Below are 27,695 nucleotides of genomic sequence, written 5' to 3' on the forward strand. Positions count from 1 at the left end.
CCTTTCCCATTGGTTGGTATTAATTGGAACTGACCTGGAAAGTGCCCATTTTTTGATTTAATCTTAATATGCGAGACCAACGAAACACCCAGTAATCTTTGTTTTTGAACTCCTTAGAAGAGCATCTTAACAGAGATAAGATAGGTCTGAATGAACGAAATCGTTGGAAAATGGACGAAACATTGAAGAAAAATTGAAAAATAGGAAAAATTTGCAACTTTTTTGAGGATTTGTTCACGAATGAAAATTCAAGGAAGACTTGCTAGAAATGTCCACAATTTATCGATTTTCGACACGAATACTTTATTTATTTATTTAGATTTAAAAAAATCACTGAATAAAACATAAAAAAAAAGAGTGAAAAAACGAAGAAATTATTACCTCTCGTGAGGATTTGTCGCAACGTGCTTAAAAGAACGCTTCGAGGGAGTAAAATCCCGAATAAAAGACCGATGAAAAAAAGATAACATTTTATTTGGGTAACTTCGGATAAAAAGTTATATTGGTAGCTCAAAAAATAGTGCCGTGTAAGGTGCAGTGAAGGTATTGAAAAGCTGGGGAAACCATGCACGAAAGACTGAAAAAAATTTAATTTTGGGTACTCAAAAATAGATCATGTACATATGGCAATGAATTTCACTATGAATCATATATTCTGAACATTGAACATGCATAAACGGTAAATGTTGCAACTGGGACAATCATAAACCAGTGACGGAAACTTATTTAATAAGACCAGAAAATACATTTAAAACTTTTATTGTTAGAGTTTTTGTTATCTTAATGAATGTAAACAAAAACGTGGTTCCTCTGTTTTCGGGTCGGTTCGCGAATCATCGACGTTCCGATCACAATCGAATAATTCTGAATAAAAATTTAATATGTAGATCCGGTAGCTTCCAGACGACTCCGTTACCCATCGACGTGACTGTAACTTACGAGCAGCTTCGGATTACCATTCGTTACTATTCGTTACTTCTCGTATGTAATCGACATGAATTTAAAACGTTGCCGTTAATTTTGATCTGCATGGGTTCGTTTTTAAAAATCCATATTTATCCGTCTCTTTTAAATACTTAATAAATTGCATCTACAATTTCAAGATAATTGGCTGCTGGTTAATTCTCCCATTGGCTATTTTAACCGAAACTCTAATTTATAGCTGTTAAACGAGTTATAAATAGTAACCACGGATATTAGTCCTCAAATTAATCATCTCCTGTTAACCATTAACGAAACCACGCCTCTCTAATTCCATTGGCCTGAGCACCACATGTGGGCATTTAGCGTGTTAACTTGTTTATATTAAGATGTTTAGTGTTCTTGAGATGCATTTCGGGTCGTATTAATTGGCCGGGGGTTGTTCAATTGGGAAAGATTTTATCCCTGGATTATGAGCAGTCAGGGAGAGGGTGAATGTGCGCGTTTTTCGCCGGAATGTGCGGGGAAATTGAAGAGTTGTTCTAAGAAGTCAAAGAATTTTTTGATTGACTCGTTGCTTTCCACTGGTGATAGCAAGAACGAAGAGCAGGGCAATAATAGAACTTGTAGTGCTTTAAATCAACTAGAAGAGGAGGGTTCACAGGGTACTAGTGGTACTGATCATCACGGTTTGCCCAGATCAGACAGCTTGAGTCACGTTCAGAATGAGGAGGCATTCTTGGAAAGAACTTATGGGAAAGACTACTTACACGGTAAGAAGTTTTTGTATAACTGAGGGGAAATTTGTAAAAATGTGCTCATTCGTGAAATTTAGGACCTTCTAATTAATGTGGCAACAGGGCGATTTGCTATTGTATGAAAGCTAGCGCAGCGGCTTGTTATGTGAAGGAAGTTGTCAAATTGTGGCCAGTGTCGCCGAATGTACCAAAAACAAAAAGAAAATCCTTCAATTAGGGTAGACAAACTGAGGTTCCTGACACTGGATATTCCAACCCCTTTTTGTATTTTAGAATGAACGTATTTGGAAATTGTCATATTGGAATGTGAGCGATCCTTTCATCTATGCGTGAAGGATCTTTGAGGCTCAGCATAAAAACGCTTCAATGAAGTGATAAAGAATTACCTTTTTCGATCATAAAAAATTGGAAAAAAAGTTTGCGAGAGTAAGAAAAGTGATCCGGCAAATCTCTGTAGAGCTACCGCCCGCGTAAAGATCCAAAGAAATACTCGAGACTATCTTTTAAATTCGGGTTAAAAATTGAAAATTAACTGACGATCCGTAAAAATTCCGTTTATTTGAGGCGAAAAAAAATTAAAATTGCTTGCATTCACAAAGTCATGTTGCTGATAAACAATTCGTGCAAAATTCGAAAAATCTCCAATCTTGAAAATAAGAATAATTCCGCCAATGTGCCGTAAAATTGCGCAGAAAATCTTCAAAATGCCAAGTAATTTCTCTAATTACTTGTAAAAATGTTTTTAATATCACAAGATTACGATTCCCTCTTTAGAGCCTCTTGAAACTCAAGTAATAATCGAGTTTAAACAATAAAATCGGTCGATGGTGTCAGGAAAGTAAAAAATCGGTTCAAGATTAGACAATCAATTAGGAAGAACTTACGAAAAGTACTTGAAAAACAACGTAAAACATCTAAATTCAGGAAAAACGTCAAGTAGCTTGAACGTCGCTAGAAAGCCTTAAATATTGCTGGAAAGCTATAATACGAGAACTGTGCGCAAAACCTCAAGTTTGTGAAAATCCGGTAAAAATTCTTTGTTAAATCCTTTAACAGAGTATGGTAATTCGAACGTTTGTTCGTAAGCAGATGATAAAGCGTATTAATGGTCATATGCGAGCAAATGTTGAGCGCGAATGTGCAGTTCCAGAGTTAATGATAAATTAAAGAGTTAATGACGAGTTCAAGCGTGAATAATGGACTCATCAAACATAATCCATTAGTATTAAAAACAACATTTTCCAATACCTCATACATATGTTACACAACCCGGCAAAAGTTTTGGACCGCCCAATTATTATACAACTACGCTGGTTAATATTGTTTATTTTGTTTTTAAATGTAAATATATTATATATTTTTTAATTTTTTCCTTTTTATAAAATTTTTTAGAAAAATATAAACCTATGGAAAAATAATTTTCTCAAATTACTCATTTTCTAAAGATACTTTATTAACAATAAAATTTCATAAAACACTTCTGATGAAACTAGAAAACAATTTAATAATCGGCATATCCACCTCATTTATTGAGTGACGTATTGAGGCGTCTATACGTTGAAACAGTCAACGTATTCACAACCACCCGAAGGATGTTGGTCCATTCTTTTTGTGCCGCTGCAGCTAACTCGTCAACACTTCGTGGTGGATGAATTCGACTGCGAGCCACAAAATCCCACATGTTTTCAATGGGATTCACGTTTGGGATGTCCGCTGGTCAGTTCACTCGAGTGTCTTGTTTCTGCTCAATTTTCTTTTGGACTCTCCTTGCACGATACCGCCTTCCATTAAAATGAACTTCGTCCCCAGTTCGTCGCGCATAGGATTCACAATTGGCCCGATGACACTTTCCATATAAACTTGTCCCGTCACGTTTTGATTTAAAGGAATTAATGATGTGCGACGATCGAATGTTGTTCCACCGCAGAACGTCATTGTCCCGCCATTGTACGGAGCAAGTTCCAGTGGATCATTTAATCGTTCTTGACGATCTGATGCTCTCCATACCCTTTGCCGGTCGTCATCGCTTACCAATCCAACTCTGGTTTCTTCGGAGAATAATGCCCATCGCCTATGCCAACCCAGTTGTTCCTTCGCCCACCGCACTGTGTCGTGGAAGAAGCCTGAGCACGCTTAATGGTTGTCTTGCACGTAGATTTAGTCTATGGAGTCTTCTGCGAACCATAGAGGTTGATACGGCATTGCGGAATATACTTTGAAAATGCTCCCGAAGGGGTGGAGCCGTAGCGTTTCGGTGCCCCCGCGTATATTGCACCAAATATCGGTCTTTTTCGTTCGGACTTCGCGGGCACCCGCTATGTGGTCTTCATTCAACGGTTGGTGCTTGTTGGTACCTATGGACAATTCGCGCAACCGAATACCGCGGAATGCCCAACATTTCAGAAATTTGATGATTCGAATGTCCAACTGTCCTTGCCCTATTAAACTCGCCAATTTCATGTCCTGGCATTATAATACAAAAAGTTTTAAGGTTCCTTCGCCAAACATACAAAAGAACCGACCACATTTGCAAATAGAAATCCATTTGCCCGACGTCTCCATCTTCGTGTTTGTTATTATTTCTTGTTTTCAAAATAGCAAGCCTTTGTCCATTATAGAACACAACTAAATAAATAAACCCCCTGTATAAACCTTGTTTATACACGGGGTTCATGACTTTTGGCGATATGTGTATTTTCCGGAATAGACCTAATAAAATTTACATACACATGACGTCCGCTAGGAATTTTAGTGAGCATAAAAATCCTAAAAAGAAAGAAAAAAACTGTGGACTGGAGGAAACTTGATAAAAGTTTGCGTTCGCATCGAAAAATTGAAAAGGACACCGGATCTGATAATGTTGATAGATGAAACAGATGAAAAGTTTGAGGGAACGTTAGGAAATCTATGTTCTTCAAAACGAATCGCACGAAAGAGGGCAAAGGGAAAGATTGTTGGGCATTGAGGCTAATTTTAGAGCTGCGGCAGCGACCGGAGATTTTTATGAGCATATTGCAAAAGTCCTTTGAAATCTAATAACAAGAAATCTCAAAACTTCACAACTGGCGTGTAATTACAGTGAACGTTTCGATTGTAAGTTCGATCGTGACTGATGACTTCATCATTCACGTTTGATAGTATTTCTACCTTGAGGCACACACTGTCGGGATAGGCCCGATAAAATGTTCACATGCATAATGGCCGTCAGGAAATTTAGTAGGCCTACCCGAAAGGTGAAGAGCTGGGATAATTTATAAATATTTTCAGCATATTTAACGAGGAGACAGGAAATTGGGCCTTCGTTGACATGTTTCTAAAACATGGGCATTAAGCATGTCACAATATACGTATGTTGTAATCTTTACTTCAGTGCAACGTTAACATGTCCTTCTGTTCCTCGGCTTCGGAGGCTCTATACTTAACTCGGTGCTCTCGAAAATCGCTTGTTTGCATATTAGAAAATTTACATCGACACGCTCGCATTCGAGCAAACTATGTGTAGCTATTTCCAGTAATGAGACCTAAGGTGTCGACAAAAACGAATAATTGCAAATAGATTTTAAATAACATCAAAACAAATGTAAAGAAAAGCCAGCAATCCTGACTCCCGGTAATTAGGCAGCATTTAGTGTCACTTTGTCTTCTAAAATACTTCCTGTCAATTAGGCGTTGATGTATGGCCGGAGAAACATGCATAAGAGCCAGGAATAAATCCGTAGACAGCACACTCTCAAAACGCGTTCTTGAGATTTTCAAATTTATGTTTGTTGCTTCTATTCGAGCGAATTTAGACTTCAAAGTTGCACCGAACTGACCGATACAATCCTTCAGTCGAAACACCATTGGAAGGGACTAACGACGAACCGTGAGAAACATTTTTTTTTGCAGCACTTAAACTCAAAACGCGTTCTTGAGATATCCAAATTTGTGCTCGTTGCTTCTTCTATTCGAGTAAATTTGGATGTCAAAGTTGCATCCGACCTATCGATGCAATTCCTATGATAAAAACGTGGTGAAGCACCGCAGCCCGACGTTCATTTCAGGATTTACATCGCCAAGACCTGACCATCGCGGTTTATCGTAGCTGATTCGTCTAGTTTCTTAGAGGTCGTAAAAATGTTGGCCGATTCGGGTGGCGATACTGTCTCGCCAAATGCGTTGGTATGATGGCTATTACGTTTTGTTGCGGAACCAGAGGTCAAATTTGGTCTGGTTCCTCAAAGGAAACAAACATTTCGTTTTCGAGCGATGTTTGAAACTTGTTCTGCAGTTGGTTCTCGCGCTCCCCCTCTCTGTGCAACAGCCCACGTTACTTATACCCCGTATTCTCGGTCTGTCGGAAGGACCAAATGCACATTGAGGGTAGAGGAACGGAACGTGTGGTGTCACTTGGGGGACTAGACCTAGTCTAATGTAAACGCAGCACAATTCACGACAGCCACTAAACCAAGATATTTGACTATGAGCTATCGCTGTCTGAATCAGACAACATTTTCGGTAGCTCTCTGTCCGTAAGAAATCCAACAGATGAACTACAACAAGCGGCGGTGCGGACTTCTTCGTCATGTTAATCGGCGGCGACGTTCGATTCTCGGAGAGACGAAAGCCGAGGCGCCCGGCGAGTTTCGGTGCCTCACCACGTTCTCACCCTTAGACTAAAAAGCATTAGAAGAAACGTCGATGATCAGTGAAGAACATTATGCTTCAGATAAAATTTCGTATTTAGCGCTTAACGATGAGTTGACGTTGCACCTAATGAGGCGCGACAATTTAGGTTCTCAAAGGAACCGCTCTGATGTGGTGTCAAAGCGTTGGAATTTAGGCACAGAACGGCGCCAAGTTGCCAAATTCCTCAGTGGTAAATAAAGCGTTATGAGGTTGATTGATGTCTTAAAGCTTTAATACGGTAGTCGACAAATGTGTGAACAGTTTACCATGTTTAAGATGAATGCCAAATTTTAAGCGGATGTTAAGCGCCACACCATAGTAAATCCGAACCGAGGCCGAAAAACGTACCGATTGCTACTTTTCACGAGAATTCCCGGTTATTGCCAGAATCGTAAAAATGCTATCAATTTTCTCAAGTTTCCCAGACATGCGGTGCATCGACCTGCACAATATCATCAAATTTGAAATTTGGAACTTTCTTTATTAGAAGGGCAGCGAAATTTCTTCGTTTACGTGCTAGTTTGCACGGCAGAAAAAAGTAGTTGTGCCGAGCCGGCATTGTTACATTTTGACGCCCCGTCGCTCAGGGCAACGGGCGGTAAAGTTGCAGCGACGCGCTTCGCCCTTTGCAACGCAACGCAAAGAAAACATAAAGCCCCTGGTGAAATAACATTTTGCTTATATGTAGAAGATTAAAAAAATATCGTTAATGCCTAATGTTGCACGTATCGCAGGCCGAAAGGAGCATTACGCTCTTGGCCGCATGAAAATTTCGCCGGTGAGCGTGGTCTTCTTTCAACCCCCCACACGCAAATAACCATTACAATCGCTTTGAATCGTTATCCACGATTTATTCCTCATTTTTCGTACCGATTTCCAGATACGTCATTATCGCAACCACCCGTTAAATATTCCCAATTAATCGTGACCCTTCTCTGGATTATAATATTCTCAATTTAAATGCATTTAGTTGCCGTTAACCAAGGAAATCTGTTGCCCATTTAGGTATTCAAAACAAGTGTTAACTTTTTCTGCACAGGCGCGACCTGTGCAGATTTAGTGACAGCACGCCGTAAAAAGTATATGATTGAATCCATACGTGCGTCATATTAAGTAGTTTTGCCTGCAATTATATTAAGTAAATATGGTATTGAAATAAGGCATCACCCTGCATATGGATTCGAGTAATCTGTGAAAATGTAGGCGACTGACGATCTAAGATCTGTGAACAGCGGACAGTCGATTTTGATTTATTGACGTCGCCGCATTCTGGGTTTCTGTCACGAGTCGGTTTGTCTCAGACACTTTTGACCGGCTCTTCTAGCTCTTAGCCACGGCCAAAATTAAAGTTGTTCTCGTGGGAACACGTGTGCCCAAATTAACTGGAACAGTCAGACGTTGTAAGAATTTATGGGATTTATCTGCAAATTTCCTTAATTATTATTAACGATATTGGATCCTAACTCGCCCACTTACGTTTCCCGACCATAAACGCACATTAAAAGCATTCCGGAACTTTTAATTGCACAACCATCACACTTTGCGTCTCATTAATAATTAAGATCCAGTGACATTCTAATTTATTTCGAAAGGAGACGCGAGAGGTCTCTTTTTTAATCATTTTCATCGCTTTCTGGATCATTAGACAGTTTAAAATCTAATTTCGTCCGCGGCGCAAATTACCGTCTTCTAAACGTGTCTGCACTTCCCACCCGACATTTCCAACATAAATTTTGCCACGGTAAATTAAAAACAACTGTTTGGTGTAATATTTGAGACACATCGTCGTCGCGATAAAGACTTTACAAGACGCCATATATCTTCGCTTAATAAACAATATCCGGGAACCAATTAGTGGAGAAAAATTGCCCGACACCCCTGCCTTTACGCTCACGGCAACGGCATTTAGTTTAAATTTGTACCCGATAGCAGAAGTCTCCGACCGATTTTACAATCAAAAACCATCCACAGATAGACCTTTCAAGTAAAGCATTTGTTCGTGAGGTGCCATCTCACGGTGCCCGAAAAAAATCAGTAAAACCGCTTAAGTACTCGAGAGATTACTTATCCCGAGCACTGCCCACGATTTTCTAGCCAATAACCGTTATCACAAAACTCCTCTGCTCCAATACTTGTTCGTTACGTTGCTCGTGTGGCGCTATCTGAAATCGATAGAGCCAGTTTTACTTAATACCGCTATTTTCCCATCCGAAGACTATTCAGTTTCTTCTACTCTAATGAGCTTATAACCTTGCGCATTTTCGGGTGAAACGTGAAATTAATTACTTGATTACGCAAAAGCGGCAGAAAACGGCGGTGAAAAATTCTCAGAGTCTTCTGTATATGCTGCTTTAAATTCTAGATGCAATTGCAAGTTACAAAGCTGAGGACGACCGGAAAAAGAGGCCCAGAACGGCGTTTACCGCCTCGCAGATCAAATCTTTGGAAGCCGAGTTCGAGAAAAACAAGTATCTTTCGGTTGCTAAAAGGTGCCAGCTCTCGAAAACCCTTAAATTAACTGAAACCCAGGTAGGCACTATTTCATCGATCAAATCAAAAAAAATATATTTTTTCCGCATACTTCAGATTAAAATATGGTTCCAAAACAGAAGAACCAAATGGAAAAGAAAATACACCAACGACCTCGAATTCCTAGCGCAGCAATACTACAGTTCCTTAGGCATCCTCACTCCAAGACCAATATTTGTCGGAGACAGACTGTGGTGAGAACCTTTTAATGTTTTGATACCAACAAACATGTTTTTGTTTCTTTCAGGTTCTTTAACTATCCAAACCAGGCAGGACCATCCTCAGCTGTTCCTGCGCATCACTATTCGAGTACGACGGCGCAACTAAGGTTTACTCCTCAAAGAGCATGCGTGCAGAACTACCTGGCGTGTCAAAGTGCGACAGAAATGAGATCGGACTGCTCTCCTATTGTGCATTTACAAAATTTTGAGAGACAATTTGAAAATAGCTAAAATTTAGTAGGTAATCGTAAAATATCGTTGCAATAAGTATATTGTCCTTTACTAGCTGGCTAACCGTTATTTCTGTAAAGAGAAGTCTTCTGAAATATTAAATTCCATTATCAACTCTCCATTTTTTTAAAATAGAACGCGCTCTTCCAGCCACTCAAAAGATATTTTCTGTTCCTCCTATTGCCGCCATAACCAATCAAACGCAAGTCTGACTTTTTAAATTTTGGAGCTCTGCTTTCCATAGCATGGGATTAGATATGAACCCTTTTAAAGAACTTTCCATTTTTCTTTGCATGTTCAACTTCTATATGAAAGGAAAAATGCTCCTTCCTAATAACCGATTTTCACAGATGTTTTACATTTGCAAACGTCATATTAAATCTGGACATTTTGTTCTGTCGTCACCTAATCCAAAATTTCATACTTTTTCTCAAGATTTCATAGTTAAGCGATTATTCCTTTTTCAAGCGACGTATCAATGTTCTATTCTTAATTTTTTAAAATACTACAGTAACGTGAAAGTAGTAGGTAAAGGTACACAGTAACTCAGACAGGTTCCGCACTGTTATAAACCTTTTCAATTACACAAACTTAATCTGGTCCTGACTTGAGCGATTGTGATACGCCCGTTTCAGGGAGTAATTGGGCATAGTGGGCGGGGCAATAATAAGTTCTACCAGAATAATAGAAAAGTTATAGTCATGACTGAATACCAAATTGTTCAAATAGACCGCCATGGTAATTTTACGAGGTGATAAAACAGACAGACAACAATAAACACCACAAAGACGACAATTAATTATTTTATTGATCCCTCTCATACTTTTTAATAAATATCCACATTCATTCCAATCAAATCCTTTCTATCATAGACTTCAACTCCACGTGAATTTTCCCGTTTCACCGGAATATTTTAAACACTCTAAATTACTCACTGCATCTCTAGAACAAAAGCTATTCAAAACTTTAAGACTAAGACCGCAATCTTTAAGATTCTCTTTCCCGAAAATCGCAGATCCTCTCTCTTGGACATTTTCTTTTTTTGGATAGACCTTATCACCTTCGCTGAAGCTCCTGGTACTCTCAACATCACTAAAGGTCATTGTGACGCTATGCTCATGGCTGTTGATATTGAAGATATTATGGACGGTATTAGGCAAAACTGGGCCGGTTAATTCTATCGAAAAGTAATCGTTTCCCTCGGAATGCATTTTATTTTCCCTCACTTTAAGGGCGTTGAGGGTCGCTCCGCAAAATGCCACTGGAGAGAGTAGGGTTGGAGGAACCCCTGCTAAAGGGCCAGTTGACGGTATAGTGCTTTTGCAGTTTAATAGGAAGTTAAAAAATGCATTAACTTCCATTCCTTTGATTAAAATCAAACTTTGGTCAGTTCGGTCTACTTGGCATTCTGTGATATGCTCAATTCTATTCTGCATGATAAAGTTTTGTTGCCCAAAAAATGATGAATAGAAAATCAATCAAGAGGATAATTTTACAACCATACCTGGGTATACATAATATGCTTTATGTCTTCAGCATTAATTCCTAAATCGCTGAACAAGTCCTCCTCAAGTTCTGGGTCGTCATGATGGTGATTCTAGGGATATAAGGCAATTTTCATTGACTTTAATCATATATAAAATTTCATTGTGTAGAAGGAAAGAGTTAAATAAATTGGGCCTGAGGGAATACCAATATAGAGTATTTTTCACAATTGAGCTACTTACAACTAAGTATACCACATGAATACTAATAACAGGCGAAAAACTAACCAAATGACTCTGTTCAGGGCCATCTTCTTCTGCACCATTTCTAGTCACTACAGCCTTAAATTGCCCTCCAGACTTCAAAGGCATGGAAAAATCAATACCCTCTTCTGCAAGCAAACTCCGAAACCCTCTTGTAGTAGGGCTCACCATCACATTAATATCAGCATAACCAGAGATGCCAGCTGCACGAAACAAGGCTGTAAAGCTGTTTGCACAAACATAAAAGTATGGGCATTGTCTTGTTTTTATTAAGTGATAAAGAGATGTAAAACTGTCAGTCCATGACTCATAGAGTTTATTTTTTATTACAGAGTTGCCTCCTATATTCATTCCGTTAAAATCACTCTTTGATATGCTTCTTGGGAACAGAGTAAGCCATGGCAAGTATGGATGCTGCCAATAAAGGGAACATTGATGGAATTGTGCATTTGGGGAGACATCTAGGGAGATGTCACATTTCTCCATGTCAAGGCAGCGAGTGAAGCTAGTAATACCCGAGGACTCTTCACTGATTTTCAGCTTTTGACTCCATGGAAATGGTTTCAGTGATATTAGCCTGACTTTACGCTTCAACGTCCAATCAACAGGGCAATATGTCGATTCTTTAAATTTCTCTTCAGTTGCAGTTTCTTCGCCTTTAGAGATGCTCTGATTGCTTAAGGTGGATAAAATATTACTGAAGCTTGTAGTAACAGGTTCTTCTTGATGAGAAGAAGTGCTGCTATTAAGCAATTTAAATAAGGTTGGATCAGTACTTTCACTTAGTATTTCCTCACTAATTTTCCCTTTCTTCACTTGAGCCTCGTCCACAGCAAAAGGGTTTTTTCGTTTCCTCAAATTCAAGACATTTTCAAATGTCATAGAATCCTGAGCGGGCAGTTGGTGGGAAGGGTTTGTCCTTTTACTACCGTTTATCCGATCTTGTAAAGCTCGCTTCTTGAACTTCAATTTTTGTAATTTTAAGAGCTCTTTAGGGTGCTGCCATCCGGAAGGGGCACCTGAAGCGTTCAGCATGGTGCTTTGTGTTAATATCTATCTAAATCGAAATTATATGTGGAGGTATTGATGGCTAGAGTCGAAAAATAACTCCTGAATTTATTGTTTAACTTCAGACATTAAAAATTTATTTAGCTTTTCGCTTCCATATGTTTTAAATTAAATGAAATACAGAAAAATAAATAATCATAAATGTGTCACATTTACAGATAGAAGAGTGTTTGTTCTGCACTTCAGTGTCAGCAGAGTGTGTTGAACAAAATGATGGGTTTTGTGAGTGAGTGACAAGACTACGGAAAGCAAACGGCTATACAGGATGTGCGAAAAAAGATTAATTCTTTGTCGCCGATGTAAAAAACTACAAGGAATTTTTTTTTCCGGTGGAATTATTCTCCTGTATCACACGAAAAGTTTTGATCACACTGCCCCTTTCTACCTATTTCAAAATATGAACTCCACGTAATAATAATTTGAGAACTGTATTAGGAGGTTTATTTCTTGCGTTTCATACATCATTACTACTACTAAAAATAAAAGATTAGGTACTGGTAGCGATGGTAAAGCGCCTAAAGGATATTCTATCGATCTGAAAAAAAAACTGCAAACCTAGGTGTTGAGCACAAAACTCTTAATCCGCCTTTGACGTTTGTGTTTAAGATTGAGGTTAGGAAATGTATTTATATTTGTTCAAATTTAAAAGCAGTTTAAACTAACTTAAATTAATGTCAATTATTCACCAAAAATTCGTTAGTTAATTAGTTAAAGTTGGTATTAATATATTTCAACCGCAGATTCATTAAATCGTTAACGGAAACAATCAATTTAAAAAGTGTTCCTTTGTAACGATTCATCGTTTCAGATAACTTTGTTATAGTTTTAACATGTTTCCTTCAAGTTCACAACGTAAACACTGGATGTTTGAGAGTGAAGATGAATTAAATAGCTTAAGAGAAACAGCAAATGCTAAATACATTCAATTGCAGGGAAGGAGTTATGGTGTAAGTATGGCGACCAAATCGTGTAAAGAAAAGCCCTAAGGGCTCATTATTACATATTAATTATATGCCAAGTTCAAAGTATTTTTCTATTACGTATAAATAACGACATTGATACATTAACGTTGTGATGTGCCTCAAATTTATATGTTTCTGGACTATATGGTGAATGATTTTTTATTCTGTTTAGCATTACTAAGTCTAAAACCTATAGGGTTGAAGTGTCGGCAAATTTTGCAGGAGAATAAAGTTGTACTTAATAGAAATAGATTCTGTTATTGCTACCGCGTATTCAAGACATTATCCTTCTGCTAAACTTACCAGCATTTCAATAAGTTGGCTCTAAGATATGCAATTTTTCCTAGAATAGAATTATTCTAAGTATGTATATTAATTGTTTAATTCTAGTACTTATGTAAATGTGAATGACGGATTGTGATTATCAATGGCCTACTTTATATTGAATTTTTAAATACTTTTATTCCACAAAACCCAAATTTCAGGAGGCTTCTAAAACGAATTTCTTCCTTACCCCAGAGGAAGAGCGAGTAATGGTGAAAAAATTCCAACTGAATTTAAGAGATTTTTGTAAAAGATTTCAACCCACCATGCCTAGATGCGTCATGGGAACAGCATTCCATTATTTCAAAAGATTTTACATAACAAACTCCGTTATGAATTTTCATCCTAAGGAAATTATGTAAATCTTTGCTTTCATTGGGAAGAATAGAAACTGAAATATTAAATTTTTTTTCAAGGGTAACATGTGTTTATTTGTCTTGTAAAGTCGAAGAATTTAATGTATCAATTCAACAATTTGTTGCTAATATTAAAGGAGATAGGGAAAAAGCTACGGATATTATTCTAAATAATGAACTTTTGTTAATGGAGCAATTAAACTTTCATCTAGCAGTCCATAATCCTTTCAGACCTGTGGAAGGATTGCTTATTGATATTAAGGTATTTTGTTATGGCTTCAAATATATAGTTTTTTGGATAATCACTGTTATTCCAGTCTAGAGGGTCCCTGCATGATCCTGAGCGTTTGCGTCAAGGCACTGAACAGTTTCTTGAAAGAGCATTATTAACAGATTCAATTCTTCTGTATTCCCCTAGTCAAGTAGCACTAGCCGCCATTCTTCACGCGGCTTCCAAGTTGCAAGAGAACTTAGATTCTTATGTGACAGAAGTATTATTTGGGAATGGTGGAAGGGATAAGTTGGAGGTGTTGATAGATGCTGTTAGAGGTGACAATGATTGAGTTTTTTGTGTCAATTTGTGGAAAAATGTCAAGAATTTTTAGCAATTAGATCTATGGAGAAAACAGCTGATAGTGCTCCCGATAAAAGTTACATTAAGATTTTGGATAAGAAGCTGGATAAGTGCAGGAACCCTGAGAACAATCCTGATAGCGATATGTTGGCTATTTCACCTCATTTGTAAAAGCATTTTCTACATCATAAATTTATTTTAGATATAAGAAGAAGATGCAAGCAATGTTAGATGAGGATGATGATTTATATTACACAATATCAACCCAGAACCAGCAAAGAAACGACTCAGCTTTGAATATGAGCATTCCAGTCTCTCCCGAAGTGGCGTAGGTTTATAATTTTGCAATAAAGTATTATGCAATCCTGTGAGTTGTTTAAATAAATACGTGTGGCGCACCATCGTCAGTAAGACACGTAATTGCTCAATGAAAGAAACGACATTGACATTATTAAGAATTACATATCGTTTGAATCGCCAGACTCGGGAAACACTCCGTACAAATTTGCTTTAATGAGCGTGGTCGTAGATAATTCTACGATATATTTTATTCTAAAATTTTACATTGGTGCATGCACCAAAAAGGACTCTTCACAACTATTCGAGCGAGGAGATTGGTATAGATGTCCCTTCGTTTTTTTTTTTTTTTTAATTCCGAGGTCTATCCTTTGACGTTAGTCTTGAAGTTCGCAACGTAAATACTGGTTGTTTGAAAGCGAAGATGAATTAAATGGCTTAAGGGAAGAGACAAATGCTAATATGTTCAATTACAGGGAAGGAATTACGGTGTAAGTATAACCACAAAACCACGTAAAGAGAAACCAAAAGGCTCGCTGTTTCATATTAAATATGTATGAAGGTTAAAGAATTTGTTCATAAAAGTATAAGTAGAGATACTTGTACATTTATATTATTATGTATATGAAACTTACATGTTTCTGGATGTTGAGGTGGACGGTATATTTCTCTGTGCAACAGCTAAACTTGACGATTCTCTAAAAAATTTTGTAAGAGAATAACGCGGGATTTGTTCTTTGAACTCGAGTAGTGCCAGTTGGACTTATTGGTCCACATAAAGGGGAAGATTCGATCGAGGAGAGGTTAAGGCAGAATTTATTTTCTGATAATGAGCGCAACTGTTCCACGATTGGTCTTTTATAAACAACTGTTTGTCGATTGAATATCGGCAGCCAAAATTAAATGGTGACAAACATGTTAAATTATAAGCGTAACATTGCTATCCCATTAAAGCGCAGATTACTCTCGCTCTCTTAGTGTAGCTCTAAATAGAGTTACATTAGATTTATCTTCAGGAGGAAGATCTTTTTTAAATTTCCTTTTCGTAAACAAATGGTTCTAATAGAGGTAAAGTTAGATGTTTTATTAAAAGTATTTGTCCATTTCGTACGAGTAAAGAACTTTATGCATTTACCTTATAATGGAAATTAAAGTTACATGTTTCTGGAAAATATGGTGGACGATTATTTGCCTCTATTTAACATTACTGACCTAAGAAAGAAAGTTAAGGCAGAATTGAAAAACTGCTCGCTATTCGAATATCGGCAGGCAGATTTAAATAACCACCAACGCATAACATTATAGCAATAATATTATTTTTCCATTACAAACCAGATAACTTTGTCTTCGAACCGAGCGGTTTTCGATCTCCACAGATGTAAGATCTTATTTACGTGAACGCTTTTCCATTTCCTTGTAGTGGACAAATGAATCAACCGTTGTGCAAAATTCGGTAACTTCTTTATAGCTTGTTAAATGTAGGTTAGCTGCCGTTCGATTAACCCTTTTGTCATTAGACCAGATAAAGGAGCTGTATGTAGCCGTAATGTTTCTATAATATCCACAAAAGATTAATGTTAGATTTGGAAAAAGGCATTGTGTACAGAATGCATATTATTACTTTCTGAGTAACTTAAGGATTTAGAAACAATAAGAAAAATCGCGCGAACGATCAACGAACGATGGTCTTGGTATTTGCTAGCACCCGTAAAAACACATACCCAGCAAATGTAAAAATAGTCAAGATATGATGGCAATATCATCTGGTATTGAACCAATTTTCCCATTGGAACAACCTAAATATATCGCCTAAAAATTCGTCATTTATCTTTAAACTGCCAGAAAAATCACATATAAATATTTTATAATTTTACCCTCAAGGTAGACATTAATTTCGGATCTCTGAAAACAGTAAAAACTTCCCCGTTCTTTGCCGAGGGTTTCTCATATTTTTTGCTACAATAAGACGAGGAATTAGGAAGCATCCGCTTTCAAAGAGTCATGTTAACAATTTTCTATACAACATACAATAAACGATACTTATATTTACCAATAATGGACAAAAGACAGGTGATTGCGCCTAGTTTTTGGAATCCCACAGAATTCTTTTATATGTAAATATCGAAAAAATCGATGGCGTCCCTGGGCCCATAGAATTTGATCCATACAGCAAAGCCGAAAAACACTACAGTGATGTGTCACAATGGCTATTAGTATGGAGATTATTATTTGACTAAGGCACTAACTGGACATGGAGTCTGCAGCAGATGTCTGCGTAGGACAGACCATGCGACGACGAGAGATGTTGGTTCTGTGATGGCAGGGGTGATCCAGAGCACACAATGATTGGGTGCATAAGATTTTATTTTTTCAACGAAGACTCAAAGGGGCAAATTATTTACTGCCGAGGAGTAAGGATCTCTAGATGGCTGTGATGAGAATACTCGGGGACATCATGGGACTGAAGGAAATGGAGGAAAGAAGAAAGAAGATCGGGAATGAAAACACGTGAAAAATGTTTGGACTGAGGGTATTCCCAAGAAATGACGAAATGGGAAACCATTCCTCCTCCCGCAAATAAGGGTTGTCTTCGGTTCCGGTGGAGGGAGGGCGTAATAAATAGAAGGTAAGGTGTTTTAGCGGGTATCGGGCAAAATTGCCTCAGTTCAGGCTCACATATCTAAGTCACACTACGTCAGACCAACCACTGTCTGGAATGCGTAAATGCATTTTCTCCTTTTTTCTATACAAAAAAATGGTTAGTTCAGGTTGTTTAGAGTGATGGTGGAGGGGATCATGGGGAAGAAGAGCGATAGAAGAGAGAAGGGGAAGGTAGGTTGGACAGAACGGAAATGAATGTGTGCGTTGGCGAGTGTCCCGAAGTAATGGTGACAACACGGTTTCGAGGGCATCTAGGGTGAAGAGGGGAGGTTTTTAGTGGGTAGGGGTCCCCCTCAGGCATGAATTCCAAATAATCCGGTCGCCAAAACACCGGTCAGGGTACCTACGAAAGTTTTTTTCAATTTAAAATTTTACGGTAACATGTTTAGAGCCAACTTGTGAGTGGGTAGATGTCAGGAAGATACTTTACTGCAGTCGAAAATGTGAGGTCGCGTTTGTGATTGCACGACAATTCCCTGTCAAATTAGCAGGCCATTGAGAATTCTGGCTTTAAAAGCATCTACACATTTTAATAGTATGGATACCAAAAAATCACCTTTTCGAACTATAATAACCGACCTAAAAACCCTTAAAGTTCGAACTGAAAGCAAACTACCATGCCTTGCCCTGTAATTCAGGTGATCTTTTTTGATCATACGATCATTAGTGGAGAATTGGCATACCACAGCCATAAATAACCACTGTTATTTAACTGGGCAATGTAATTTTGTAATTTTAATAATTTTCCCCTTATTTCGTCGCAAATTACGCTGGGAAGCATGCTATGCTGTCTGCGTTAGTGTGTTCGCGACCTTACGAGGAACCGGAATAAAATCCTCCGCTTTCATTTTCTAAGAAGAAAATTAATGCCAAAAGTGATCATTGAAATACCAGTTAAGTGTCTTCTAAGTTAACCAAAGGTGGGTTCGCCGAGCTTCAAAGTGACAAAAATGAGTGCGCGGAGAAGAGGTGTTGCAGCAACTGTCTGTTAAAATTACTTAACTTAAGGCATCTCATGATGGAAGCAGCTTTTCTTTTTCCGCACGTGAAAAAATTCTAAACATGATCTTCACCAGGAGACAGTGAACAGCAATAGGGGAAAGAGCAACCTAAAATTATCCACAGTGTTAATAACCAGTTATCTAAAATGCTACTGCCGAGCCTTAGGATCGGTCGCTGCGAGCCATAAGTAATTTATATTTAGGTTAATTTATAATGGCCATCTTTTAGATTTTATAATTCCGGCCTTCTCCTACGTAGATCAGATCTGTCGGTGGTGATAATGAATATTTATGGCTTTAGTCTCCACTTGTATCAGTCAGGAATATCTGCCGATTCCTGGTACTTGAAGTTTAATATGTTTATTATGGAAATAATCAACCAACGTGAAGTTGTCTTTTTGGTATAGATTTGGCTGTGTAGGTAGCAGGTAGGTACCCACCTACCAACACTTTATTGCGCAGGGCCACTCTGCCTCAAAATTTACTTGAATATTTTCAAAAATAAATTCCTGAATATATGTAGATAATTAAACAATTGGATTTCGAGCAAATTTTACTGATCTTTAACGGTCCTGCATAAGGTATGTTCGTAGTTACGCACAGAAGATACTGAGCGATGTTCCGCTTCTGTCTGCGATAGTTACACGCACAGGGATTACGGAACATTGAGTGAATGAGAATATGCGTAGAGTGAGTTTTGAAAATTTAAGATGTGTGAAAATGCTTGTGTTTTTCTGTCAAGCTTATACCTGGTCAGTAATAAGGACGCCCCTGTCTTTCATAAAATCATGCTTCGAGTAATAACCAAAAGGCAGAGACATAGGAGCATTATTTTAGATACAGATAATTTTGTTCCGTATTATTGAGCTTTATTAAAGATATTTTTAATCCGTTTTACATAGTATCACGTGTTTTTGGGTATTGGTAATTCAGTAATTACAAAAAAAACGCGCAATATTGACCCGAAGAGCACATGCGTGGAGCGTCTTTTAATAGAAATTTCTCGAAGTTCCTGTTCCTCAGTAAAAGTTTCTCAGTCTTTGCCAAGTTTGTAGCAGTGATAAGGACATTTCTCTGCCGCATAAAATTACTTAAAATCGCATGAATTCACGCAAGTATTCTGTAATTACATATGAATTATTAACGTGCGTTCGGTCACAAGAGCATTGGCGTAGGTTACTCTTTTCAACATAAGAAATTTCTCAAAATTCTTTTTTGCAGGTCTTTCTTGTTTTCCACCGAGTATATATCGGTAAAAAACCGCCTCTGTCGTATATTGAATCGCTTAGAAAAATTCGGAAATTTTGTGAAATATGAAAGATTGATACAGTATGGACATAAAGAGCCTCGCCGAGGAGCATATTTTGAAAAAATTATAAATTTGTCAAAATTATTGTCTTTTTTTTCAAACTTTGGTTTTCTATCTAGTTCCCTGCGGCACTAGCGACGTCGCTGTCTTGCAAATACTGTCATTGACAAGTTCCTTTCGTATTAGTAACGGGCACGCCTGTGTCTAACATAAAATCGCTTGGAAATGTTCTCTGATCACACATAAAATATTGCGGTGATGTTGGACAAAAAAGCATTGGCGTGGGTTCTTTTATGGCACTAGAAATTTCTCAAAACTCACATTCTTCTGTGAAGATTTCTCTTGTTTTCTTCACGAAAATGCGCAAAAGACGTAGACGTAGAAAGTGCTTCCTTAGTGAACCAACAAGTTGTTGTTCTTCGTCTTTTCGTAAATTTTTGATTACGAAGATTGGACCAGGAATAAGAACGTTTCTGATTTCATAACATCATATTGAATGTATCTGTAAATTCACATGAGACGCAGGAAAATTTGAAATTGTGCAAAAAGATATTGGAAAACAGCTCGTTTCATTTGACTTGAAATGATTCGAAAATTATGGTCCTTATTTGTCTAAGGTTATCATTTTCCCGTTAAATTTGGACCAGGAATAAGGACCTCTCAGGTTTCCAAATAATAATTCTATCTCTACCTCCACTCATAAGATAGACGTGAAATTCTACACGAGGATATTGACATAGAGAGATCAGAAGTAATAGGATACGAAAATTGTTGGTCTTCCTCTGAGATTCCCATTTTCTCTACCATGTTTCGACCAAGAATTTGGACGTCTTTGGTTTACAAATTCCGGCAAAAACCCTCGTATTCGTGGGTGGATTTAATATTTTCTACAATAGTTCATTATTAACAGTTTACACCGTGAATTGGGCTTGGGGACACCGGCTTGGGGAGCCCTATCCCTCATCCAAATAATAACAAAAATTAATGGTATCAATGAAGGTGAAATTTTGGAAAACTGCACATAAAATATCCTAAAATTGTTCATCCTAAGTTTTCAAGTTTCTTATTTGAAGTCTGGACCACGGATAAGGACGCCTCTGGTTTTCAAATAAATATGTCCCAACGGACATTGGTGTAGGTATAGAACTTCTTCTCTTGTAATTCAACATTTCCGAAAATGTCCTTCTTCGAAAGTCCTCATGTTCTTCTTTAGGCTTGCACTAAGAACACAGATGACACTGGCTTTGCAAGAACCACGTCGAATGTATCTTTGAAAAATCACGCGCGAGAACAGTGGCGTAGAAAGACTTTACTTGTAATTAAATAAGTATCTATAAAAAGGATTCTTTTTCGTCGAAATCTTTCGTGTTTTCTATAGATTTGGATCGGAAATAAGAGGCGTATGACACACCTTATAGTCTTCATCCAAGCTCAAAAGGCGGTTTATGCTGATTTGGACCAGGCACGAGCATACTTTTGATTTTCAGACAATCACATTAAATTTATCTCTATACATGCTAAGGAAATCTAAATGAAACTGTGCCAAAGAACATGGGCGTGCAGCGTATTTTCCCGAAATAAAAAAAATGGGTTCTTCGTCGGCCATTTTCACCCAATTTTGTTCTAGGTTTCAGCGAGAAGTGAAAATTTCCTTAGAAAAGATTTAAAAAGGTCTTCGGAATTTGATGATTCTCAAAGTTACTATTATCCACGTTCGTGGAAACTCTCCCTGTTTTCTACGAACCTCGGTGCAAGAACGGAAGCGATTCCCCTCTGATTTTCAAGGAATTGCATTGAACACTTGGAATTCCCCACACAAAAGAGTTTTCACGCAACGAGCTTATTATAGGTATTGGACTTCTATTATTTCGGTCAAATTTCTTCCATAGCCACCATAAAGAACAAAAGTAAAAAATTGACAAAATTATTGAAGAAATGCAGTAGGATGGAAAAATGGAATTGGCATACGACATTCTCCGGGTGCATGGAAATCCGTAATTTTAAGGGGGAATCACCGGTGTGGTTCCTCCCGGCTTTCGAAGAATCGGGCCGTAAAATCTACATAAAATTCCAAAGGAGATGTAAAAGGAACATGAAGAATAGGACGACACCGAGTTGGTATATTTTCCTTTGGGGAGGCACGACACTCTTCGGATACTTATGTTGTGGAGAAACTCATCCCTTATTAGTTCGATAACTGTGAACCAGCCACGTTGCATACTGGTATTTTCACTTCGAAAAGGTCAAGAAAATAAGCTAATAACCCCCATTATCTGCCCATCTCCCAGATCCCATCGTTCGTATATAACAAACTTTTGTCCTTGCGTGTCGGTCAAAGTCGGGGGCGTGGGGCAGTTCTAAAAACAATAAGAGTCAGTCGCATTAAAAAATACGTTGCCCACTGTTTCCGGCATAAAAAATATATAATAAGCCTTACCTACGTCTGTAGAGGCCAAAAACGTAAGTAATAATTAGCTGTCTGAAGTCGATTCGCCTCCTTTCGGCCTCTGGCTAGGTAGGTCCCTTTTGCGCTCTATCATTTGGGCCCCAAATTCGTGTTGGTCGGGATCCGGCTTGCCTTAAAACCTCTTTGGCGCCGTCAAATCACATTCGGCATTATGTGCTGTCTGTTAGGGGATTTTGCTTTAAAAAAAAAAAAAAAAAAAAAAAAAACGAAAAAATCCCCAAAGACGTGAATAAATTCAATATTAGCATACCGCGGTATGTGTGCAGTTCTTCGCAGCATTAAGACTACCTTCCTAACGAGCCTAATGGTACAATAATGACTTATTTTAATGTGTAAAAAAAACAAACCTCGTCGCATGATCATGTTGATGAGGCGTCAGCTTTAATTCACCTCTCGATACCGTAATATGATCTGAAAAAGACTCCAATGGGAGTAGGGAAATTGCAAATGAACGAGAGGTCCATGGTAGCAGTTTGTAGCGCTTTGCTCCTTTACGGTTGGCCCCAACTTGATTTTTTTATTTGAAAACTATAGCTCGTGGTATGATTGCCTTGATGAGGCGTTGGGTTCGCGTCATGATGCGATCATTTGAACAAATATAGATTTTAATGAGTTTACTTCGACGAGTTGAATTCAATGTGACTAGCTAGATTGCAACTAATTGAGACTTCAGATCAGACCTGGATTTCATGTTCGATGTGAGGACATTTGACTTCCAACAGAACTGCAGCTTACGGGGGATACCGAACGCCACGTTTTTGGACCTGTAGTTGACCATAGCTTCCTATTATGTTTTCAAAGAATTATTAATCTTCTTCTTCTTCAAGTAATAGTTAATTATCAAATATATTAAAAAAATCGTTAAATTTAATACACAATTCTGGGCTTTTCTTTTTCAATAGGTGCAAATTTGAGTGAGTCCGACAAAGGACGTTAATAAGGATTGCGAATTGCAAAGGACTTTTTAAGCTCGCTTTTCCGGAACTGAGAATACTCACATTGTTGGGCTTCAAACGATTTTTAAAAATAAGAAACGAATGGTTTTTTGTGTCTTAAAAATTTTCAAATTTACGCCCAGTTCGAATTAAACGAAAAATCCATAGAATTTCCGCTCACAGGGGAAATCGGAGGTAGAGGAGCCTTTATGCGCGAAGATAGAATATTCTTGTTTTTTGCAATTTCCAGGAAACTTTTACGTCCACTCTTTGGATCAACAAATAGCCAGAATTCGTTTAGTTTGGTTGTTTACGCGTTAAAAATCAGTAAAGTTGAGATACGTAATAATCATAATTTTGTTTTTCTGAAAATTTCAAATTCAGACCTCCCGTAAAGAAAACTAGCAAAATTACCAGAATTTTAGCTTAAAACATCCGATTCCTGTCGGCAATAAAGTATTCTTTAGAGAGTAACAAATTTCATGGTTAAACCCAACGATTATTGTCAATTTCGAGGGCGATTTAGAGTATAATTCTCGAAAAATGAAGAAGAAACCGCGAACTGTGCACTTTGTGAACGATGAGGGAGACTCTTTGATGGAAACCAAAAGAAGAGGAATTTTTGCAAATCCCTATCGGCTATTTTATTTTTTTGTTCGAAGCATGTCAGGTGCAAACTGCATCTTTATCTGATCTCTAGGGACAAGACAAAACGGAAATTTCACAATCATTCGGGTGTGCGAGCTCTTCGTTCATCTTTCTCTAATCATTCCTCTAATCACACCCCAATACCGATGTTTGAGTTCTTTTTTTCAAGAAAACTCCAGATTTAATTGAGGAGATTTTTGACGTTTTTTAAGTGAAGAATTGAACTGAACTGACTCAAACTAGAGTTCATCCGTCGATTGTAAGTTTTATTAAGAGAATTGGAGAATTCGATTTGGCTATTTTTTGAAAATTGCGCAGTTTTTACAAAGCGTCGGCTCTTCCAATTGAAGCTGTCCATAAAGGGGGTGAAGTGAGACTTCATGTCCTGAACGCGCGTTTTCCACGCCGAATCCTCTCTTGCTCAATCAGACGTTTTTAAAATTGTTTAAAGATTCTCATTTTAGGGAGGTTTCTTTCGTACTTTTCATCGTTCGAAATTAATCGAGTATCGATTAGCCCTTAAGAGCTTTTTGGTTTTTCCAATTAAAACTAAGTCCTTCATCTAATCCACGTTGCCTCCTTTATAAAACATCAAATCCGAGCCGTCCATTAATCCTCTGATGGATTTCTTTTTCTTATTAACCTCATAAATTTCCTTTATGTATCCCTTACGTCTCGAGCTTGAAACTTTTATGAATGTTATGATCCTGATTTCTGTGAAACTATGCCAATAATTCCTGTTTGATACAACACTACATCATGTGTGATGGTCTAACTACAGGTTGAAGGAAAATCGGTCTGGTCAATGATTTATTATATCAAGTTGAGCATTGTACGCGATATATCTGTTATGAAACGTCAACTTTCGGTGTATAATTTGATACTAACCGCTCAATGATTTATTTCCATTGTATAGGGATGAGCAGCCATTACAAATCACCTATAGGTTATCGTTTGTCAGACTAATGGCGTGCTTTGATGCGCCCATACATAAATCCATAAACCATCTCCATAGTAAGTTTTTTTTTTAATTGAAATGGGAATGCATTCCTGGTCAAATTGAGTAATGTTCGAAGCCTATGGCTGAAACCTGGAAAGACCTAAAAACTGAAACTTTGCAGGGGAAATTTCCATGCAACGGGGCCGTATGAGTGCGTAGAAAGATGTTTTCAGTTAAAAAAATTATCATTGTTGTTTCAGGGTCATGCAGGTGCGACATGGAGACTGATCGATGGACCTGATCCGTGGACGCCGAACACCTCGGAGGAGAGCGGAACTATCAACTCGTGACTGGACCTGGACCATTAACGTTTTGTTCCAACCTGATGTTTGCCTGTGGCATATTACTTGAATGTCTGTTTTGAATCCAGAATATGAACCTTGCCAGCATCACCACACTGGGATGTGATAAGCTTTGGTTTCTTACGTCATGGAATTCGCTTTCGCTTAAATCATCAAGCGGTACTAGCTGATTTGCTTGTCGGACAGAATAATTGAAAACTTCTATGAATATTTCCTTTGAGAGTTCTGCATTCCTCGCGATTCTTCATCTCAGTCAAAAGTATATCAGCAGCTTTAAGAGGACAATTATTTAAGAAATAATCATAATGCGTAATGTAGTACCACAAAATCATTCAAGAGGACAGAGGAATGGGAAATCACAACGAATAGAGAATTTTCAGGAGTTTAAAGTTTCTGGGTTATTTTCTAATTATACGAAATTGTGAAGTCCATCAAGAATGAGCGTTGAATTTTCATGTTAAATAAAACTCTAAATCCACTGAAAATATGTTAGGAATTTCGATAATCTTTCTGCAAGATATAGTAGGACTTCTGCAAACTCACGTCGATTTTTAAAACAGTAGAAAATTTTCAAGATTAGAACTTTAAGAATAGTTGAACTGTTCTCAGCTCCAGGTTGCCCTCTAAACTCCCAATCTCTTACATCCGACTAAAGATACACATACAGGGTGTTTTCTAAGTACACGTATTTATTCCAGGGGGTCATTTTAAAGCAAAAAACAAGATTTTTTTCTATAGATGTATGGTCTGAACCCATCCCTCACCTTGCAATGTTCACTTAAACATAAGTGGAAAAATGTATGTTTTTTTTTTCTCAAAATGCAAAAGAACCACGAAAGCCAAATCTGCAACGATGTGTTGTCCAGGGACGGACTCTCTTCCACATTTTATTAGATTTCCATTTTGTCTAGAAACAATTAAATAAATGACCACAAAGATATTTTTCGTCCAAATATTTACAGTTTTTAATTTTTTCATTAAAAAAAAACGTTCAATGGAAAGCACGTTCACTTTTAAAAATTCCTCACCTTTAGTTTTTTACACTAAATCTAATAATTTTCGGAAAAAAATAAATGGTCGCGTCTAGAGCAAATGTCGAGAATACGCACGAACGGCACTGATACAGGCTCGACTTTGCCTGAGTAACGACCTGCGAATTTTTGCAAAAATACCCGCTTTGCCCTTAATTGTTTCACATTCGTACACAATCCGATTTTTAAATTCATCCTCAGCCCTTATGGGTGTACAATATCCCAAGGACCTTGAGTATTCCTAAACGAAGAAATCTCTTGGGTTTAATTCCGGTGACTTGGAGAAGGAGTGAGGGGTGTATTTAGACCTTACATGTATGGGAAAAAATCTTGCCTTAAAATAACTGCCTGCAATAACTACTTGTACTTAGGAAACACCCCGTATATCGGGATATCATTAGGTAGTATGTCAAGTCTATCAGGCTACTAGCAGCCTCTAATGCGTAATCAAAGTAAAACTCATTCACAACGGCAGAACAACGAAAAGCTGCAATTTTAAATGTCCGGAGTTTTCCTTGAATGCGACCATGACTTTACGGAGGTTCACCACGGATACCATGGTATGAAGAGCTTTAAGGAGACAATTCTTTATGACCTAATCCACCGAGCTAATTCGCTCAAATGGACCTAATAGATTTTTCTTTATGAATTTTGGCACTCGAAGTTTCTAGGTTCTTCTTTAAATCCGTTATGTTTTGAATATGAACGTCAATATGAATGAGAACGTGTTAGGAGTCTCAAGGAGAACACAGAGAATATATATTAGGAGCTTTAAGGAATTCATGTTATTAATTTGCCGAACTTACACAGATGATAGAATGTTGAATAATAGAAACGCTTCAGAAATTTTAGAGTCTAAGAGTTCCAGTTTCGTCTCTGAATACACAATATCTTGAATTTAATGTGAAAATATATCAGAAAGGGGCCATTCTCTAAAACATTATCCGAATACGACGCATGTAAGTACGCTAAAAATTACTGATCAATATAGAAATTTCGGGATTATTGGCATTTTCAATATCCAAATTCTTCATTAAGTTGACCTGTTCAGGAATATGTAAGAAGCTTCAAGTAGCTCGTTCTTTGTGACAAGTATCATGCCATAATTTTTTCCTTAACTCGCTCAAGTAAACGGAACAATGAATCAGTGAATTGGAACGTTAAATGGAAGAATTGTGTTCAGTAATGTTTCCGCTAAAAAAGGGCGACCAAAAAGTTGAGTGGAATTCCAAAAAGGTCACGATTTTTTCCTCATTTAGAAAAATCCAAGCACCAGGCTAAAGTCTTGCCTTCAACCATGTTGGCTAAACCACTGGCTAGTCAAATTGAGCTTCCGACACTTCCGTTTTCATAGCTATAGTTAGCAAGTCTTCACTGGCATACCAAAATTTCTCGTTTTTTATTCGCAAGTATCCTCACATGGAATATTATGTTAGGGTCATGTGATTTCAAATTATCTATCTTCTCGTGTTTCTCCTAGGCCAAAAAGGTTTTACTAAATTGAAGTTTTTCGACACTTGCAGGTGCACGTTCAGCGATCTTTCATAAAATTAGTTCAATTGCGCCTCAAAATGGGAATATTTAAAATTAGAAAAAAACTCGAAATCCAGATTTAACTGGCCGACTGAAACTTCCTAATACTGGGCATTCTTGACAAATTGGCGTAGGTTAGTGAAATGCAGCT

The 27,695-nt window shown here is 37.7% G+C and overlaps 3 protein-coding genes and 1 long non-coding RNA gene across 7 annotated transcripts; 3 read left to right on the forward strand and 1 right to left on the reverse strand.

The window, feature by feature from the left end:
- The first annotated feature begins 1,277 nt into the window (after positions 1 to 1,277).
- LOC136345168 (homeobox protein MSH-D-like) lies at positions 1,278 to 9,445 on the forward strand. Of its 2 annotated transcripts, none has more exons than XM_066293236.1 (4): positions 1,278 to 1,694; positions 8,710 to 8,876; positions 8,934 to 9,067; positions 9,124 to 9,445. In XM_066293236.1, exons 1-4 carry the CDS (start codon positions 1,394 to 1,396, stop codon positions 9,326 to 9,328), a joined length of 807 nt encoding a protein of 268 aa, XP_066149333.1. In that variant the 5' UTR covers positions 1,278 to 1,393; the 3' UTR covers positions 9,329 to 9,445. The 2 variants fall into 2 exon arrangements, with proteins under 2 accessions (XP_066149333.1, XP_066149324.1); XM_066293227.1 differs by having other exon boundaries at positions 1,282 to 1,694; positions 8,934 to 9,070.
- Positions 9,446 to 10,118: 673 nt separating this feature from the next.
- On the reverse strand, positions 10,119 to 12,480 carry hd (humpty dumpty). The gene is made up of 3 exons (XM_066293193.1): positions 11,101 to 12,480; positions 10,833 to 10,925; positions 10,119 to 10,758 (listed from the first exon to the last, which is right to left on the reverse strand). Exons 1-3 carry the CDS (start codon positions 12,109 to 12,111, stop codon positions 10,204 to 10,206), a joined length of 1,659 nt encoding a protein of 552 aa, XP_066149290.1. The 5' UTR covers positions 12,112 to 12,480; the 3' UTR covers positions 10,119 to 10,203.
- Positions 12,481 to 12,729: 249 nt separating this feature from the next.
- Positions 12,730 to 14,728, forward strand: CycH (cyclin H). Of its 2 annotated transcripts, none has more exons than XM_066293206.1 (6): positions 12,730 to 13,091; positions 13,592 to 13,788; positions 13,847 to 14,048; positions 14,104 to 14,335; positions 14,392 to 14,506; positions 14,563 to 14,728. In XM_066293206.1, the coding sequence occupies exons 1-6, from the start codon at positions 12,975 to 12,977 to the stop codon at positions 14,690 to 14,692; spliced, it is 993 nt and encodes a 330-aa protein (XP_066149303.1). In that variant the 5' UTR covers positions 12,730 to 12,974; the 3' UTR covers positions 14,693 to 14,728. The 2 variants fall into 2 exon arrangements, with proteins under 2 accessions (XP_066149303.1, XP_066149312.1); XM_066293215.1 differs by lacking the exon at positions 12,730 to 13,091 and adding an exon at positions 13,283 to 13,469.
- Positions 14,729 to 18,132: 3,404 nt separating this feature from the next.
- On the forward strand, positions 18,133 to 27,280 carry LOC136346756 (uncharacterized). 2 transcript variants are annotated; one of them, XR_010733355.1, is made up of 2 exons: positions 18,133 to 18,747; positions 24,879 to 27,280. It is a non-coding gene; the product is annotated as an uncharacterized lncRNA (long non-coding RNA). The 2 variants fall into 2 exon arrangements; XR_010733354.1 differs by having other exon boundaries at positions 18,133 to 18,507.
- Positions 27,281 to 27,695: the final 415 nt, after the last annotated feature.

Source organism: Euwallacea fornicatus, chromosome 2 (genome assembly GCF_040115645.1).
Source record: "Euwallacea fornicatus isolate EFF26 chromosome 2, ASM4011564v1, whole genome shotgun sequence".
Lineage (NCBI taxonomy): Eukaryota > Metazoa > Arthropoda > Insecta > Coleoptera > Curculionidae > Euwallacea > Euwallacea fornicatus.

Bases quoted from the DNA above. Each gene is read 5' to 3' on its own strand.
- LOC136345168 (XM_066293227.1), top strand. From the start codon at position 1,394: ATGAGCAGTCAGGGAGAGGGTGAATGTGCGCGTTTTTCGCCGGAATGT. The intron at 1,695-8,709 runs GTAAGAAGTTTT...TTTAAATTCTAG, and splicing joins TGGGAAAGACTACTTACACG to ATGCAATTGCAAGTTACAAA. The intron at 8,877-8,933 runs GTAGGCACTATT...CGCATACTTCAG, and splicing joins TTAAATTAACTGAAACCCAG to ATTAAAATATGGTTCCAAAA.
- hd (XM_066293193.1), bottom strand. From the start codon at position 12,111: ATGCTGAACGCTTCAGGTGCCCCTTCCGGATGGCAGCACCCTAAAGAG. The intron at 10,926-11,100 runs GTTAGTTTTTCG...TTATATCCCTAG, and splicing joins GCCCTGAACAGAGTCATTTG to AATCACCATCATGACGACCC. The intron at 10,759-10,832 runs GTATGGTTGTAA...TTTATCATGCAG, and splicing joins AGCATATTATGTATACCCAG to AATAGAATTGAGCATATCAC.
- CycH (XM_066293206.1), top strand. From the start codon at position 12,975: ATGTTTCCTTCAAGTTCACAACGTAAACACTGGATGTTTGAGAGTGAA. The intron at 13,092-13,591 runs GTAAGTATGGCG...CCCAAATTTCAG, and splicing joins TGCAGGGAAGGAGTTATGGT to GAGGCTTCTAAAACGAATTT. The intron at 14,049-14,103 runs GTATTTTGTTAT...CTGTTATTCCAG, and splicing joins GATTGCTTATTGATATTAAG to TCTAGAGGGTCCCTGCATGA.